The sequence below is a fragment of the Excalfactoria chinensis genome, chromosome 10 (assembly GCF_039878825.1).
Source record: "Excalfactoria chinensis isolate bCotChi1 chromosome 10, bCotChi1.hap2, whole genome shotgun sequence".
Taxonomy (NCBI): domain Eukaryota; kingdom Metazoa; phylum Chordata; class Aves; order Galliformes; family Phasianidae; genus Excalfactoria; species Excalfactoria chinensis.
In genome coordinates, this window is record NC_092834.1 from 14778931 (window position 1) to 14794281 (window position 15351).

The following is a 15351-nucleotide window of genomic DNA, read 5'->3' on the forward strand; positions in this document are numbered from 1 at the left end:
TGTAGATGAGGTTTCTCAAATGAAAGATCTACAGCTCTTTAATTAACATGTCTGGGATTTTTATTATCTGTTGATGCTAGAATTTATCCAACAGTCATAAACATCCTTACGTGCTCATATTTTAAGCAAATACTTACTGTAATTCAGCAGTGCACCCGCAGTACAAGAAAAACTCTTCCCAAGCCTACTACAGCACATCTGTTAATCCAACAACAGCAGGGAGCGTCCCTCTGAAGGAAGACAAGGCCAAGGGCAGCTCAGCTCCCCCATATGCAGAGCAGCAGTTTGCACCCTCAGTGCAGCCGATGCTGCAGCAGTAGCTGAGAACACCTCCAACGTGCCCGCACACTCAGCACTGCATCAAAGGGCAGTTTCATTGACCTTTAATACTCACCAGCATCTCTCAGTAATACGCTGCCAAAGCAAGCCAGGATCTAGCTCAACCAAGGGGAAAACAGTGAAAATCTGATAAGCAGTTTTGCACAGAGTAGAAGATGGATTTATTAACTCCCAAATTGAGCTTGAAGCAATCACTATAAATTAACTAGAAAATGTGTTTTCCCACAATAACTCCTCTGCCAAATCAAACACAGACAAAGATGAGCTAATTAATTTAGCTGAATGGAAAAGCACACCCATTATGAGTAACATTACAGTTGATATAGGAAGTCTGCAGTTATTGCTGCTCCTTTCAGCTAGGACAGCAATTAATACCATCAGATGCAAGTCAGAAGCAAAGGATGCAAACATCGCTGCTTGGAGAGGAAGCTCCCGGTGTTCTGATGACCAGGGAGTTCTGCTCCTGGGCTGTCTGGACCCTACCTGGTCTAATGCCTTCAGGCAAAGAGCACCTGGGGCTCATGGTGGAGCTGGCCTCCTTTGGGGATGTGGATCATGGTCCTTGGAAGATACAGGGCCTCTGCTCTGAACTCAGAAACAATGAACCGTATTTCATCTGAGTTCTAGGAGGTGATCTCATGCTGTGGGCTAAGCACATGTAAGACCACTGTCAGTCACGCGGGAGATGCTGATTAAGTGCCACACGCAACGAAAACCTATTTCTAATTGACCCACGTAAACTGTATTGGGTCCTCAACGGCACATGGTTCTTGGATGGAATGGAGAAAACTGCTGAGTTAATCCTGACTCTCCCAATGCTTTGAAGAGAGAGGTGGAAATTCAGTACCACAACCTCATCTTGTCCCCTTTTGAACCATGGTGGAGACACTGAAAACCTGAGGCCCTGCATGCCATCCTATTCCCACTGCTCTATTTAATTTCTTCACAAATTACCATTTAAAACTAAGACAACTCTGTCTGAAATTGAAACCAGTGCGTGGGGCTACAGCCTGCAGCGTGCTGCCATGGGATGGGGCTGCAGGCAACAGTCGTGGAGATGGAAAGAACACACTCTGACAAAGCCTTTGTAACACCAACATGTCTGTCTATGAAAAGATTTAATGTCACTCCTCCCCCATGTGTGAACGATCAGCTTCTTCTCAAGTGCAAAAATAAAGAGTCACACAGTTGGTTTTATGAAGCACCTCATACCAGGATTCAATGGCAATAAATAGCATGGTGTTTCAAAGAACACAAACATTACACAATAATTACACGGCTGATACCCTATAAGTATGCTGACTATTCTATTTGCATTGTTCAGAAGTGAAGAGGTTAGCCTTATTTACATTCAAGTAGCTTTAATTAACCTCAGAGATAAATGCTCTTAAAATGAAAGCCGGGATGATTATACCTCTCCACACTGATTTTAGTCTAGATGGCTACATATGGAGCATGACAAATGGCCCAAAGGCCGGATTTACACAAACAGGAGAGCCACAAGTGCGGGTCCTGCCTCACTCCCACCACCAAGGAAGGAAAACAAGAAGCTGCTGTGCAAGGCCGGTGGCTGTGCCTGGACAGGTGCTGGCAGCATGTACTGCAGGCTGACACTGCAGTAAGCTGCACCCAGCTGCGCTCGCAGCAGCAGCAAACCAAGGGGCTATGTTTGATGGCAAGGGCAGTGGCAAACCCCACTTCCAATAGCTCCCAGCTTCTTGGGGGGCTCCTGCACTTTGTGAGAGCATTAAACGTCAGAGATTAACATTAGCCAAGGAGCATAAGGAGCATTAGCCACCTCAGAGCACAGCCCCATAGTTAACAACTAGGCTTCAGCTCTGTGCTTCCAGCAGTGCACAGGTGTGCACGAGGCAAGGGGCAGCAGGATGTTACATGGATTTCCAACCATTTCCTAACTGTGCTCAGATCTGCTGGGACAGCTCCTTATTCCTGTCAGCATGAAGGCTTCAGCTCCCCACACCACCAGGCAGAAAAGGCGAAGCAAACCCTGCCTTCTCCACCAAGACAGGAGCCTGCCTGGAACGCTGCGCAGCCGCAGCCGACGTGCAAGGTGTGCCAGCTGGCGTGAGCTCGGCCCACAGCTGCCACAGCCCGTGGGGAGCAGCGTGGCACCCTGAGCCGCTCCCCAGCGTTCCCAGCTGACAGCACAGGCACTGGGAGCTGCCTGGAATTGCCCCCGCGTGCCGACCTGCGCTTTGCTGAACTTCTCAGCCCAAATGCCACCAGCAAAGAAAGGGGAAAAAGAGGGGAAAAAAAAAGGGCAAGCTAAAGACTTCATTAACCGTGGGCAAACTTCCCTTTAAAACAGTATAAAGCACAAAAAGCAGCATCCATCTGCCAGGTCCCCTAACAAGGCTTTCTGCTTACGTATTTCAGTCTGTGGATGTTTTTCATCCAATGAGCAAAGAGCTCTGTCCCACATAGAGTCACCTTTTTCTCATAACACAGCTGTTCCTGGAGCACAGAATCCTCCTTTCCCTGTTTACTGCTTATTGCAAACCCGAGGAAAACTGATCTTCATAAAGGGGGTTAGAAGGGTTCCTGTGCCATTAGTTATGTGCATATCCCTCAGATATTAGTCCTCAAGGAAAAGACAAATCATGAGAGAACAACAGCGTGTTTGATCTCGGGAGCTATCAGCTGCAACTGCAAATTACAGCTCACACATAAATACGAGAAAGGTGAATATTTAATTCTTTTCTCTCACTGCGAATGAAAGACTAACGTGCACCCTGAAAGGTATCAAACCTGACTGGTCTCGTAATGACTTAACAAATTCTTTTCATACGTGGTTATTTTGCAGAATACAGTCACTTATCTCATGAGAACACGCACAAAAAAAGAAAAGGAAAGAAGGCTCCACATCACAACTTCCTCTAATACTAGATAGAGAACTGCAAAGTCAGACACACACAGCCGCATGCACCCACCCCAGAGACACAAAGGTCTGACAGTTCTGATTTAGTAACGTATAGTTTAGAAACAAATACACCAATTTAGAATTCTCTTGTGAAGATGAAATACTTGCAGCCCTGCCAGTAATTAGTCCGTGATAACGATCGTTTCTTTATGTACTGCAGGCAAGAGAAGCTATAAGCAATAACGAATATGTAAAAACCCTGAAGGTCAAAATTCGGCGCTATACAGGCCTAAAAGAAGGAGAGCGTACAAGGATCTCTATCGCAAGGAGCAAGAAAACAGCTTTTTTCACAGATGCTGGTGAAATACTGGATATGGAGAGGACTGAGCCCCTGCCTGAGGCCTGCAGACACAGCCCCGAACCAGGAGGCTGAGGTGAGGCCACGGCACAAGTGCCTGCTCAGCCTACCTGCCCCTACTGCCTCATTCCTTTGGGGATTTTCTTTCTTTCTTTTCCTTTAAATAGCACAGATGGGCAGCACCCACACAGAGCACCCACAGATCGCCGCAGCTGTACCCTACTGGTTCAGAACCGGCCCAGAAGAACTATCTGTAAGGCCGTGCTGCCAGCCGGCTGCAATAGGCTCACCACTGTCGCTAGGCAAGAGCTGTGCCAAAGCTGAACGAGTCTGATCTAGGAGGTGCTCAGCACCCCCGGTTATCGCTGACTTAAACAGGACGTACAAATTCTCCACACTTGAAAGAACGTCCCCAGCCGAGACTTGTACAGAGCAAGCGACTGCCTTTGATTATCACAGAGTGAGACATGAAGACAGATTTCCTCTTTTTACTTGCAAATCTCGAGTCTTTCAAAGGGCCCGAAACACCCATTTCAGCAGTAAGCCTCCAACCAGCCGTATCCTGAGAATGCACTGCAACCAACGGCTCTGGTGCAGGCACTCGCTCAGCTCAGGCACAGTCAGGTAAAGCGGCCTCTCAGCCTGCAGTTCCAAAGGCCGGATTTTGTTAATATTTAGTCAACAGCAAGTTCAGCACTTGGATATTTGCTAAATTGGATTTAACTTTCAATAGCGCGAGAGCAAAGGCAAATTTAAACATGCTTCAATTTGTGAAGCGGCTTTCAAGATATTTTCCCCCGCGCGGTTGTTTACTGGTGAAAAGCACAGAGTAATTACCGACGTGCTGACAGGTCAGTGCCAAGAACCATGACAAAACGCACGTCAGAGGCAGCGCGGCACGCTGGGGCCGGCTCAGCTGCGGGCACTGCCTGTGGGGAGGGGGCATGGGGAGGCTGCAGGAGGGGGTCCCGCAGCACCGCAGCCCGGCCCCACTATGGAGCAGCAGGAAAACGCAGCGAGGTACAAAAGTAATCTGCACCAATAAGGAAAGCTGTGTGTTCTGTTTCCTTAAATAAGTGTTTGTCAATGATTAAACCCTCACGTGGATCCAATGCCAGTCAGAAAACTGGTTGTGTTTCCAAAGGTTCAAGTGCAGACCCCCGACAGTTAAACGTTGTTCTCTACAACAAAATTACCGATTCTTCTCTCGTGGTCCACAAAGCAGCAACGGATTCCATTTCACTGATGCTACGCAAGCACCAGTCAGAATTAGAAGCTGAAATCACACCTTTCTATCTTAACAGTAAATACATCCTGCAGAAACAGCTCACAGGGTTTAGGCCTGATATCCTGCTGATCTCCCTTCAGAAACATGCACATAAGGGCAGTAAAACTCTCGCTAGGTTCTGTTCTGTACTTTGTTAACCACAGGAGATGGAACCCCACAGACATGGCCTAAGGACTGCACAAGCCCAGTGCTCCATCTCTCACCACCCCTGGGCTTCACCCCTGTCCCTCACAAAGTAGGTGCCCAGTTCCCTCACGTCCTCCAAAGCCAAACACCACCAGGTTGGATCTAGCTCCCAGCCTGTCATCTCTGGTTCCAGGCAGCAGCAGTAACCTATCCCACCGGTACTGCTCCGCAGCAGAGCACTTGCTCACCAATTCAGCACCATCAGTTCTTCTCTCCTACCAGTCAACCCCGATGCTTCTCCCAGCCAAGACTCTCGCAGGGCTAATATCTACACCAAAGGCATGTTGCCAGAACTACTCAGTTTCTCTGCAAACTTTCAGTGGCTGAGCACAGAAATTGCACTCCCCTCAGAAAAGACCCCCCAGTTAGCCCTGGCCTGCTTGCATCAACGAACAGCGTGAGGTTTCCCTGTCCCTCAGTGCAGGCTTGTAACAGGTAGTGAACCATTTTTAAAGGTCCATCAGTCCACAAAACATTTACTCAATCTTTCTCACTTCTAATGCTTCACCGCTGCCTATTTTCTTAGAGAGAAAAAAACCAACACCTTTCTCCTCTGCCTGAAAGCAGAAGGCTCCATTTCCTACCACGCAGCCCACTTCACTGACACCTCCGGCCCATCTCTAAGGTCCCTTCCGACCCAAACCATACTGTGACTCCATGACCCTTCCCCAGACCGCCCTGCTCCAGCCCTGGGCACGTGTTGGTGTGCCGACAGCTGACCACAACTGCTTGCTCTGACGGCCTCGCAACTTCAGTGTGACAGCAAGCCTTTTCCACAGGACATTATGTTGCATTAAAAAGTACAAGGTGACTCACAACTCAATTCTAACAGTATCAACCTGGGGTACCTCAACAGCAGCCAAGAAGGAATTAAGAATCTTTTCTCACTTCTTAAAAAAATTAAAATAAATACTCCCATTATTTTCCTTCAGACCACAATTTTCTGTGCTTGAACTACAGAACAACCAGAGAGCCCACAAGGTACCACTCCAGCATCAGGAAGAAGTAAAATACTCCATTCACCAGCATATCTGGCATCTCCCCCTCATACATCTGAACTGCATTCCCCACACTTCCCATCTACATCTCACAAGCAGCAGCACCAGGGGTTTATTATTTCATGGCAGTCAGAGGTCACTGTGAGACGTGTGCCAGCACACCTCCTCCAGCACAACTCTGCCCAGCAGACTCAAAAGGAACAAGAACCAACGAAGTTTATTGGTGTGTAAGGAAATTAAGAAGCACAAAACACAAACGAAACGTACCACACGAGTATTCCAGAAAAGGACAGAGCTCTAAGTAACTCCATTATCAAACCATCGTGAGTTATAGCTTAAAATCCAACAGCTGGGCTCTGACAGGACTTTACATCAGTATGGAAATGGGTTTACATGAAGCTTGCAGAAGAACTGAAACAATTACTTCAAAGGTGACTTACGTGGAGCAGCTCCTTGCTCCTCACGCCTCTGTCCAAACGCGTGTGAAATGGTTTTATGCTTTAAATGATTTTATGCTTTAAATGAGTACATAAACCAGTGATGGTTTTCTCTCTCCTTTGTTTATTGGGCTACACGGTTCAAGCCGGCTCGCAGGGGATGCGCGGACAAACTGCACTGTCTGTGTATGTAAAATCCTACAGGGCTGCTAACACAGCCACGCAGTTCACACTTAAAAACACATTTTCTTTTGTTTTGCATACAAGTATCTGAACCAACCCAAATTCATCTCGCCAAACACATTCAGCACAACTAATGCTCGCCTTTTACCCACACGGGCTCTTGGAGCAGAGTAGCCCACCAATGCACAACCCCTGCGCTCCGAGTGCCGCACTGCTGCCGGCAGCACTGCCTGCTGCTCTCGCTATGTGGGAGGGAAGGCAGCAACCTGGCACCGACACCAGAATCTACCTGCTTTTTCAAGCAATTATTTCATTAGAAGGAGGGACCTTGGAGAAGTTTTACCTGCACAATCCACGAAAATAATTCAAAAGGAAAAGGTTTTGTACTTCAGTCGGGGCACTAAATTCAAGTGGCAGCAGTGAGACTCTTCTGGGTTACTACCAAAGAACAGCTCGGTTAGATAAGACAAGCCCTGCTTTAAGATTATCATCATTATTTTTAATCAGAATCCTTACTTTAAAAACTGCGCAAGGCAAAGTTATACCGCAGAGCCTACTTTATTAGGAGCACGAGAACGTGTCCCTACACTTGATTCCTCGTTCCAAACTTCCTCTGCCTCTCCTCAATCCGGGACTGTCCCCATTAAGTGCTTCGATCGGAAAGCACAAAAAAAGGTGAGGTTTAAAGTCACCGCCCGGCAGCCCCGATTTCTCCTCTTGCTCCGAACCCTCCTGAACGCGAGCGGCTGCCCCTCACGCCGCCGTTCTCGCCCCTCCCGCAGGATGCTGGCACGGCTTCCCGGCACGGCGGGGAGTCGGGACGGTTCCCTTCGCGCAGCTCCGGCCGCCCGCCCGCAACCCCTCGGCGGCTCCGCCCGCCCCGCCGCCACCCGCAGCTCAGCGCCGCGCTCCGCTCTCGGGGCCGCCGGCCGCGTGCCGCTCGCAGGCCGCCCCGGGGGGGGAGCGCCGCGCCTCGAGCGTGCGCCGGCCCCGCCAGTTTCCCCGCCGCCCGACACGGCGGCCCCGCGAGCTGCGCCTACCTTTCATCGCGGCGAGCACAAAACACATCATTTGTCAGGGGCGAAGCGGCGGGGAGCGCACGGGGAGGCGGGGAGCGGAGGCGGGACGGGACGGGCCCTCGGCGCGAGCCGCCGCCGCCTCAGCAGCCGCCGCCGCCTGCCAGCGGAGAGCCGCGCCGCGCCGCCATCCCCCGGCCCATATGAGGCTCCATGTGACCCGCTGACAGCGCGCCAGCCCCGGCCCCCGCCTTGTTTACGCCGCGCTCCCTCCCGGCGCCGAGGGGCGGCGCGGAGCTCGGGGCGAGGCGGTCCCGCAGCGCCGCCCCGCGCGGCCCGGCCGGCAGGTGCGCGAGGAGCCGCGGCCCCGCTTCGCTTCCGCTTTTCCCTGAACCGCGGGGAAGCGGCGATTAGAGCGGAAAACAACAGCGCTGCGGGGACACCACGGCACGCGCGGAGCCGCGCGGAGCTCGCCCGCTCGGTGCAGAGCGCGGAGGGCAGCGCTCACGGCACGGATCTGCGCGGGGCTGCACCGAGAGCCGCCCGTCTGAACCCGCTCCCCGGAACCACGGCTCGCTGGAACCTCTGTTAGCAACGGCGGCATTGTTCCCAGTGCCCGCTGTAGCTGATGGAGGAGCGGCACTAGAGAGGAAAACCCGGGGAAAGCAACACTGCGTTGCGAGGCAGTGGACAGAGCGGGGCAATTCCCAGCAACAAATCAGACCTGCGCGCACACGGAAGGTAAAACAAGGGAAAGCAGAGCAGAGGAAGCACTGTGCTGTGTCACATTCAGACCTGAGTCTAGAAAGGGCCTTCGTGAAACGACAACACCGAGTCTAGCCCTCGGCACCGACCCCTAATGACTCTCCTACCTACTGCTGTGAGGGCAATACGGTACCACCAAAACACGTGCAGAAGCAGCCAGGCGTGCACACAGCAGGGCAGTCCTTCATGATGCTCTTCTATCTTCCTTACTAAGACAACGCCAAGAGCTAACATGGTGCAGCAGTATCAATTCAGCAAGGATTTGGTACTGCGTTCTGAGCTGGTTCTGCTGTCTGTGCTCATATTGAGATGTGGCCCCGGCCGAGCACAGTGCTGGGGGGATGGGCACAGGACATGTAATGCATCCCTGCGGGCACAAGCAAGGCTGAGGGTGCTGCTGGGAGCAGCTGGGCCTGCAGTGCACCGCTGTGACCGTGGCCCTGCTGCATGCCTGGCAGTGAGCTGCAGCACTGCAACACACAGCACGCACGAGAGAAAAGAAGGATGCCTTAATACATGTAAGGCAGTGAGTGAGATCCCGTGAGCATTTCTCTCTGACACAGCAAGTCGTGTCAGACCCGTGGCTTGAAAAATGTCACAGTCCATTAACGGCAGTCGTCTCGTCAGACATTTAACCTTAAGGTACGCAGCATTACATTATTACTGATCTGCATTTAGTTCCAGACCAGCTGAAACGAGCCCTGCGATGCGGGGTGACACCTGACGTGCAAAGCACAGCGCGCAGCCCGCACTACGCGGCCCCCCGAAGGGCCGAGCAGAACCCGGCGGGCGGGGCGGCGCTCGGGAGGCGTTGCCGGGCGGATGGCAACGCGGGGCCGCCCGGCGCGGTGCCGGCCCGAGGGCTCGCTACGGCGCGACCGTCCGTTCTGATCACGGTCACCGCTCAGGAGCTGTCAGTGCCGGACTGCTAAGCCCGTGCTGTGCTACCTTACCGCGCACTGCTGCGTGCTGCACCGACACAAACCGGGGGTACTCGCTGGGTGACCGCAAACCTCGGTAACAGTGAGAGAGCAGCAACTGTTTCTAGCAATATTCCGGACCCGCTCCAGGTAGCGAGGAACGGGAAACACCGAGGATGGCCGGGAAGACACGTTCAGCAGGGCACCCTGAGCACACCAAAGGCAGGATCTGAGAAAGCTCTCCTCCTCCACCACTCCTTCTACAACAGTAAGCAACAACACCGAGAAAACTTCATCTTCCAAGACCAACAAATACCTCCTCCTACCTACCCAGCTCCACCAAAGGCAATCCCAAGTAGATGCAATGTAAATGCTGCTAACTGCGGAAGGATGCTGACGTTGCCGACGTTGCCCTAGCTCGGAGCACGAGTGCTGCTGCAGCCCGACGGGACATGCTTTGCATTCTGTATCATTAAGCTTAATTCAGGAAGAGTTCTGAGCTCTCCTTATCAATACGATTTGAATAATAAACACAGGGCGCAACCATCACCTTCCTCCCCTATACAGCATAGAAGAAAAGCACTCTTAAAAGAAAATGCATCAAGCAATAATCCCCTGTGCAAAGCAGGTAGAACCACACGGGGCAGAGCTGGAGCTGAAGCTGCCCAACCACTCTGACATACAGTTGCTCACTGCTCACAGACACAACTGCGTGTAAAGCCTCTTGCAGAGAAGGGACAGCATGCAGGGCTTCTCCCAGGCAGAGAATTAATTTACAGGAAAAGAAGTGGCACAAAAACACTTCAATAAATCAGCCAGGGTCCTCAGATTTTCAATTCCGGCAGGAGAACAGCTTTTTCATTTTGTTCAAACCACCTGGAGTTCAACTTCCCACAGATGGTTTTGCTTTAAAAATGGCTTCAACTATGTCAGGATAAAGGTGGTTGGTTTGTTGGTTTTTTTATTTTTTTTTTCTTTCACTCATTTTTTCACATGCTTTTAATGAAATAAGTTCTTCTAAATGTTTAGGAAATGCTGCACTGATTCAAATACATATTAGTAACAGCTGGAAATACTGAAGTATTTTAAGTACTTAGAACACCCATACAAAAGAGAACTCCTACCAACCTCTAACTAGCTCCTCTCTGGAGCTAAGCCCTGTCCAGGAAAGGTAACAGCACCAAGTGGGTGCCCACAGCTCCTAGAGGTGGGCACAGTGCTCAGCCCCCACCAGGGGTGCAGCTCCAGATGCCTCAGCAGTGTACAACGCACAGCTCACCTCAGGCATCAATCTGCACCGCTGCCTTTTGGGCTCCTTAGGCACCAACAATTACCCCATGGAACCAGACGGGTGCGGAGGGCCTTAACAGCCCAGCTTACCAAACACATCCAAAACAAAGTGCAGGAAGACTGCTGCTCTGAAGCTTCGAAATACAAAACACCACTCTGCCCATCCTATTGATACTCACTTTTGAGGGGGCTTCTAATTGCTATACGCAACACCCACAGAAGGACTGCTCCCTAACACATTCTCCCCCCCTTACATTCACTGGTATTTTCAATCTTCACTTGCTTCCAGCACTCCAAGCGCTTCACACCGTAGAAGATGAATTTAACTGAGGTTGTCCTCATTAAGCTGACTCTTTTTCATCTATTTAAAACCGCTACGATGCTGACCCTGCAATCGTACCATTTTGCTTCAGACAAAATGCCTTCCCAAATTCTCGCTGAGGAAGTACGCTTTTGTGCAGTGTGTGCCTGCAGCTATATTTGTTAATCAAGCCATTTTATAAACTACCCCTCAACTTCAATTAAATACATCGCTATTCACAACTGCTGAACTGGGAGCTGCGCTTTGTTCAACGGCTGCTACAGTTCTGCACCTGGTGAAATGAAGTACAAAGCTGACAAAATGTTCTGGATTCATCTGAGGGAGAGCTAAGTCCAAAGTCCATGTTGTTACCAGCTGGAGATACTGCTGGCAGTAAGGGACCGGGGCTACCTAGTGAACTATGCTGTTAACCAGTTTCCTCTGACCTAGGCATCCCTTGAACAATATACAATATTTGCTGCCTTTCAAAATGTAAGGAAACATCAGCATGCTTTGGCATTAAACTGACTGGCCATAATCTCATCTTTCTCATCATCCGCCACTAGTTGCAGATGGCTCCACGATGAGCCACGACTGGCAAGAAACACATCCATCTGGATTTAGTAACCTCCCCTTTTGTCTGAGTACTCTGCAATGGAGCACTAAGTGCCTGATCCTGGATTACTGATCACAGTGCCATCACCGAGTCCCTCCTTGTCTCTGAAAGATTCTCATCCGCACCGTTTTGCGCTGACAAAACCTTCCTCTCTATCCTGAAGTTCATGTTAACAAAAAGCAGGAATTGTTTGCAAGTTGTTAAAGCGTTCTTTTTCACATCTAATTTTACCTGGCTATTTTTGGCCAAGCGCTGCTTGCCAAGAGCCGGAGCTGCTATTGTGTAGCATGTGTAGCGTGTCCCTTCTGATGGGGACAACTCAACGGGCGGTGCAAACACTGCTGTCAAGATGGCTGTCAGTAGCACAAAAAAACAGCAACATTTCACTTATCTTCTGAGAAGCAATTGTTAGATCTTTGTTCAAGGATCATCATCAAATAATAATTTTTGTCACAAACAGGCTCTCCAAAGAAAAGCCTTTCCCTGTAAACTGATCAAAAAGAACTGAGTTCTCTTCAGAGTATTCTGAAATCTTCAAAAGTCCTTTTGCTCCTTTACAGTTTGACGCTTGGGCTTCCAGGGCACAGATACCATTTGCTCACTTAACAACTGAACGTGGAGCTGGTGACAAGTGAAAACAACTCTGGATGCAGAGATGATGGCCGTTCGCCACCCCTGGAGGTGCTCAAGGCCCTGGGCAACCCATCTAGCGCCTGATCTAGTGGGTGGCAATCCTGCCGGTGAGCGGGCGGTTGGAAGCAGATGATCTTTGAGGTTTCTTCCAACACAAGCCGTTCTGTGATTAGGTCAGTTTCCCCAAACACTGCACATACAGTCATTTGCAGAGGACTTGCAGTGCTTACAGCCATGCCCTGTTTTCATCTATTCCCAGAAAACAGGAAAATGAGAACTAACAGGAAGGGTACCCACCCTCGCTTTCCCCAGGACACCTATGACTGACCTGACCGCATGCTTCAGCTCTTCAGCCAGTTACACACAAGCAATAAGAACAATTGTTTTTTTCCTGCTGCCTGCTGAACAAATAATATTCTTCGTTCTCTTTAAGTTTTGGGTTTCTCTTTCCACCTTCTTCTGCATCACTGGGGATGGCCAAAGTTGGAGAAAGGGCAGCAGTGAGCAGAGCGAGCTCTCAGAATCTTCCTCACCAATGTGTCTGTCCAAATGCAGCATCAGGAAGTAAATTAGTGGTTTTATTGCCTTTTCCTGATGAATGGGTTCAACAGTCAGGACAATATGGGCATATATAAGCCAGTGGATCCTCTGCCCCTGAACGTGCCCAGGGCACTAACAGCACTCTGGCCTCTTGCCTGCCTCTGCTCCTGGCACACGCTCTAACCTCTTGACAAGCAGAACGATTAAAGGAGGCTCACATAATAACAACCAGAGAAATGTAGTAGTCTATACACTAAAGACAGCTAAAGAAAATTGTCAGTTCTGCCTGAAAGCTCTGGAAACAACGTTTAAATCAGAGTTGCCAGAGAACAGAAGCAATCTCACTTAGGCAGCCAAGAGGTAAGGACAGCAATGCTTCACCCTGTACTCATTTCCAGAGTTAGCAAAATTAACCTAAGCTAACCTGTAAGCATGCCAACACTTTCATTGCTTCAGGTCATGCCCAGTGTCAATGTCTTACACTATACAAGATCAGCAGGCAATTTGCTCCTATTTTCAACATGTGATCTGAGCTTTAGTGGAACAAACAAGCTATGCTGAGCATTCGGGGAACTAATATGGAAATCATTCTTCTTTCATGGAAAAGCAGAAGCATCTGTCCAGTCAAGCAAACTAAACAATGATCCTGCGTTATGAAATACTCTTTTTATAACTATTGACATTTCAGTCAGTAGTGCCACATGTCAATAGTGGTTTTATTGCTCACATTTAAAGTAGAGCTTCCAGGATAGGATTCATCCAAGTTGACACTGTCTGATCAGTGGCACATTTCCTGCTCCTGTGAGCATACACATTATTTATACAGCTTTGCACTGGAGAATACTTGTGCTAGTATGAGAAAAATTAGAAGATTCAGAGTTTTTTTTCATGTCTCAATACAAAATAGAAGCCTCTCACTTGTTGGGATTCAGATGGTAGCTAGCAAACTGCTTTTATTTGCTATGTTTTTTTTCAGATTAGGCACTTACAGTCATAGAATAGGCGCTCGCTATTGCTCTAATGAAACTTAAGATCTACTCCAGCAACATTCACTACTTCAGATGTTCTCTCCTATGATATCATTGCATCCTTAATATTACCAAAGAAAATGCATTGCTTATGATCAAGTGAGTGAAAAACAACAAACACACTTACAGCTTTTAAGGCTTCAACTCTAGGGGTAATAAACTTTGACGTTAACTTTCAGAAGTTAAAACAGCCTCAAACAATCGCTCTTAAACCAACCATCGTGCACCTACCTATGGTGATAAATAAACTGAACAAAGATGGCACCGATCCTGGGCATGAGATCCACACAGATAATTCCTTTGCATAATTATAAATATCAGACACGATCAAGTGACGCTGCTGAAGGACATCAGCCTTTAGTAGAAGCAAAATAAGGTGATTCACTCACAAAGGAAGATGATTGAGAGGATTTTGTTTGCTTGATTTTGAACTAATAATCACCACATTCTATGGGGAACACCTGCACAGCACAACCTCTGGCGTTAAAAGGAGGAAGAGTAGTATTCCAAGCTGATGAATATGATCACAAAGCAGAGCATATAGGGCAGAATGATCGGCTGCTTCATATAAAACCTGATTCTGTAGCCTGCACTTGTATTAATTCAGCTCAAGCACTTTTTTTAAAAGCCTTATATTAAGAAGTAAAACAGATCAAATTAGAAACCTTCTCATTGCCTACCTTAGTAATCTGATATGAACTATGACCACTTGCTTGATAACAGTCATTTTGAACTGATGATTTAAAACTCATTAGCATACCCCTGTCTCACAGAAAGGAATTCACCAAGTGTTTTTCACATAGACACATCATTTCCGATTATTTCAGTTCAATTTTAAAGGATCTCTGACAAGCCTGCTGAAAGACTTGTCAAAGAACAGGGAAACATTATGACATTCTTTCCCCATATTCCATTCCAGAGCATGAAATATGAGGGGCATTTCTAATAGAATCAAGGCTAATTTGAGACACAGTTAATCTTTAAGGCTGCAGTAGCTGGAGGGGTTACCTCTAACACACGGCAGCTGTTCTTCAGCACACATCTGTAATCAGGCTCTAACACATACCCTGGTTATTAACACAGAGATGTATTGATTCCAAGGTAAATGTATTGCAAAACATATACTCTACCAGCTACAATAAAGCAGAGACACTCGAATTTCAATACATTTCTCTTAAAAATGTCCAATAAATTAAAATGGTAACTGCTGCTTTCAGTCTTCCTACTCATTTTTAGCTGAAGGATAAAGAAATATACATAAATGTGTACGTGATTGTTAACATCTTCCCCAGAACAGCATTTTAGGTTTAGTTCAAAGTAATTGATTTATTTGCTTTCTAACGCGAGCAACTGAAATGGTGAACATCCATCACCAGAGTTATTATACAGCCACCTGTTAAACAAACCTATTAGGGTTATGCAATCCATACAAGCTTAAAGTTGTAGGATGTTATAGGCAAAATGCACACAGCAGGCCAAGCACTGAGCTTTCAGGTAAGAAGGGAACCACTCTAAACCCCACACATTTTACATCTGCCCTCCTCCTTTGCTTCATCTACAGGGAAGCCAGGG

The 15351-nt window shown here is 48.5% G+C and overlaps 1 protein-coding gene across 3 annotated transcripts in view; it reads right to left on the minus strand.

Moving 5' to 3' along the window:
• RORA (RAR related orphan receptor A) overlaps positions 1–15351 on the minus strand; it is a 374848-nt gene that overhangs the window by 64193 nt on the left and 295304 nt on the right. Inside the window, exon 1 of one of the 3 annotated variants that reach the window (XM_072345259.1) lies at positions 7711–7893. The exons of the other annotated variants lie outside the window; for them this stretch is intronic. Within the exon in view, the coding sequence (XP_072201360.1) occupies positions 7711–7741 (31 nt within the window). The 5' untranslated portion in view covers positions 7742–7893. Of the gene's footprint in view, positions 1–7710; positions 7894–15351 lie in introns of those variants that run through there. 3 annotated transcript variants of the gene reach the window in all.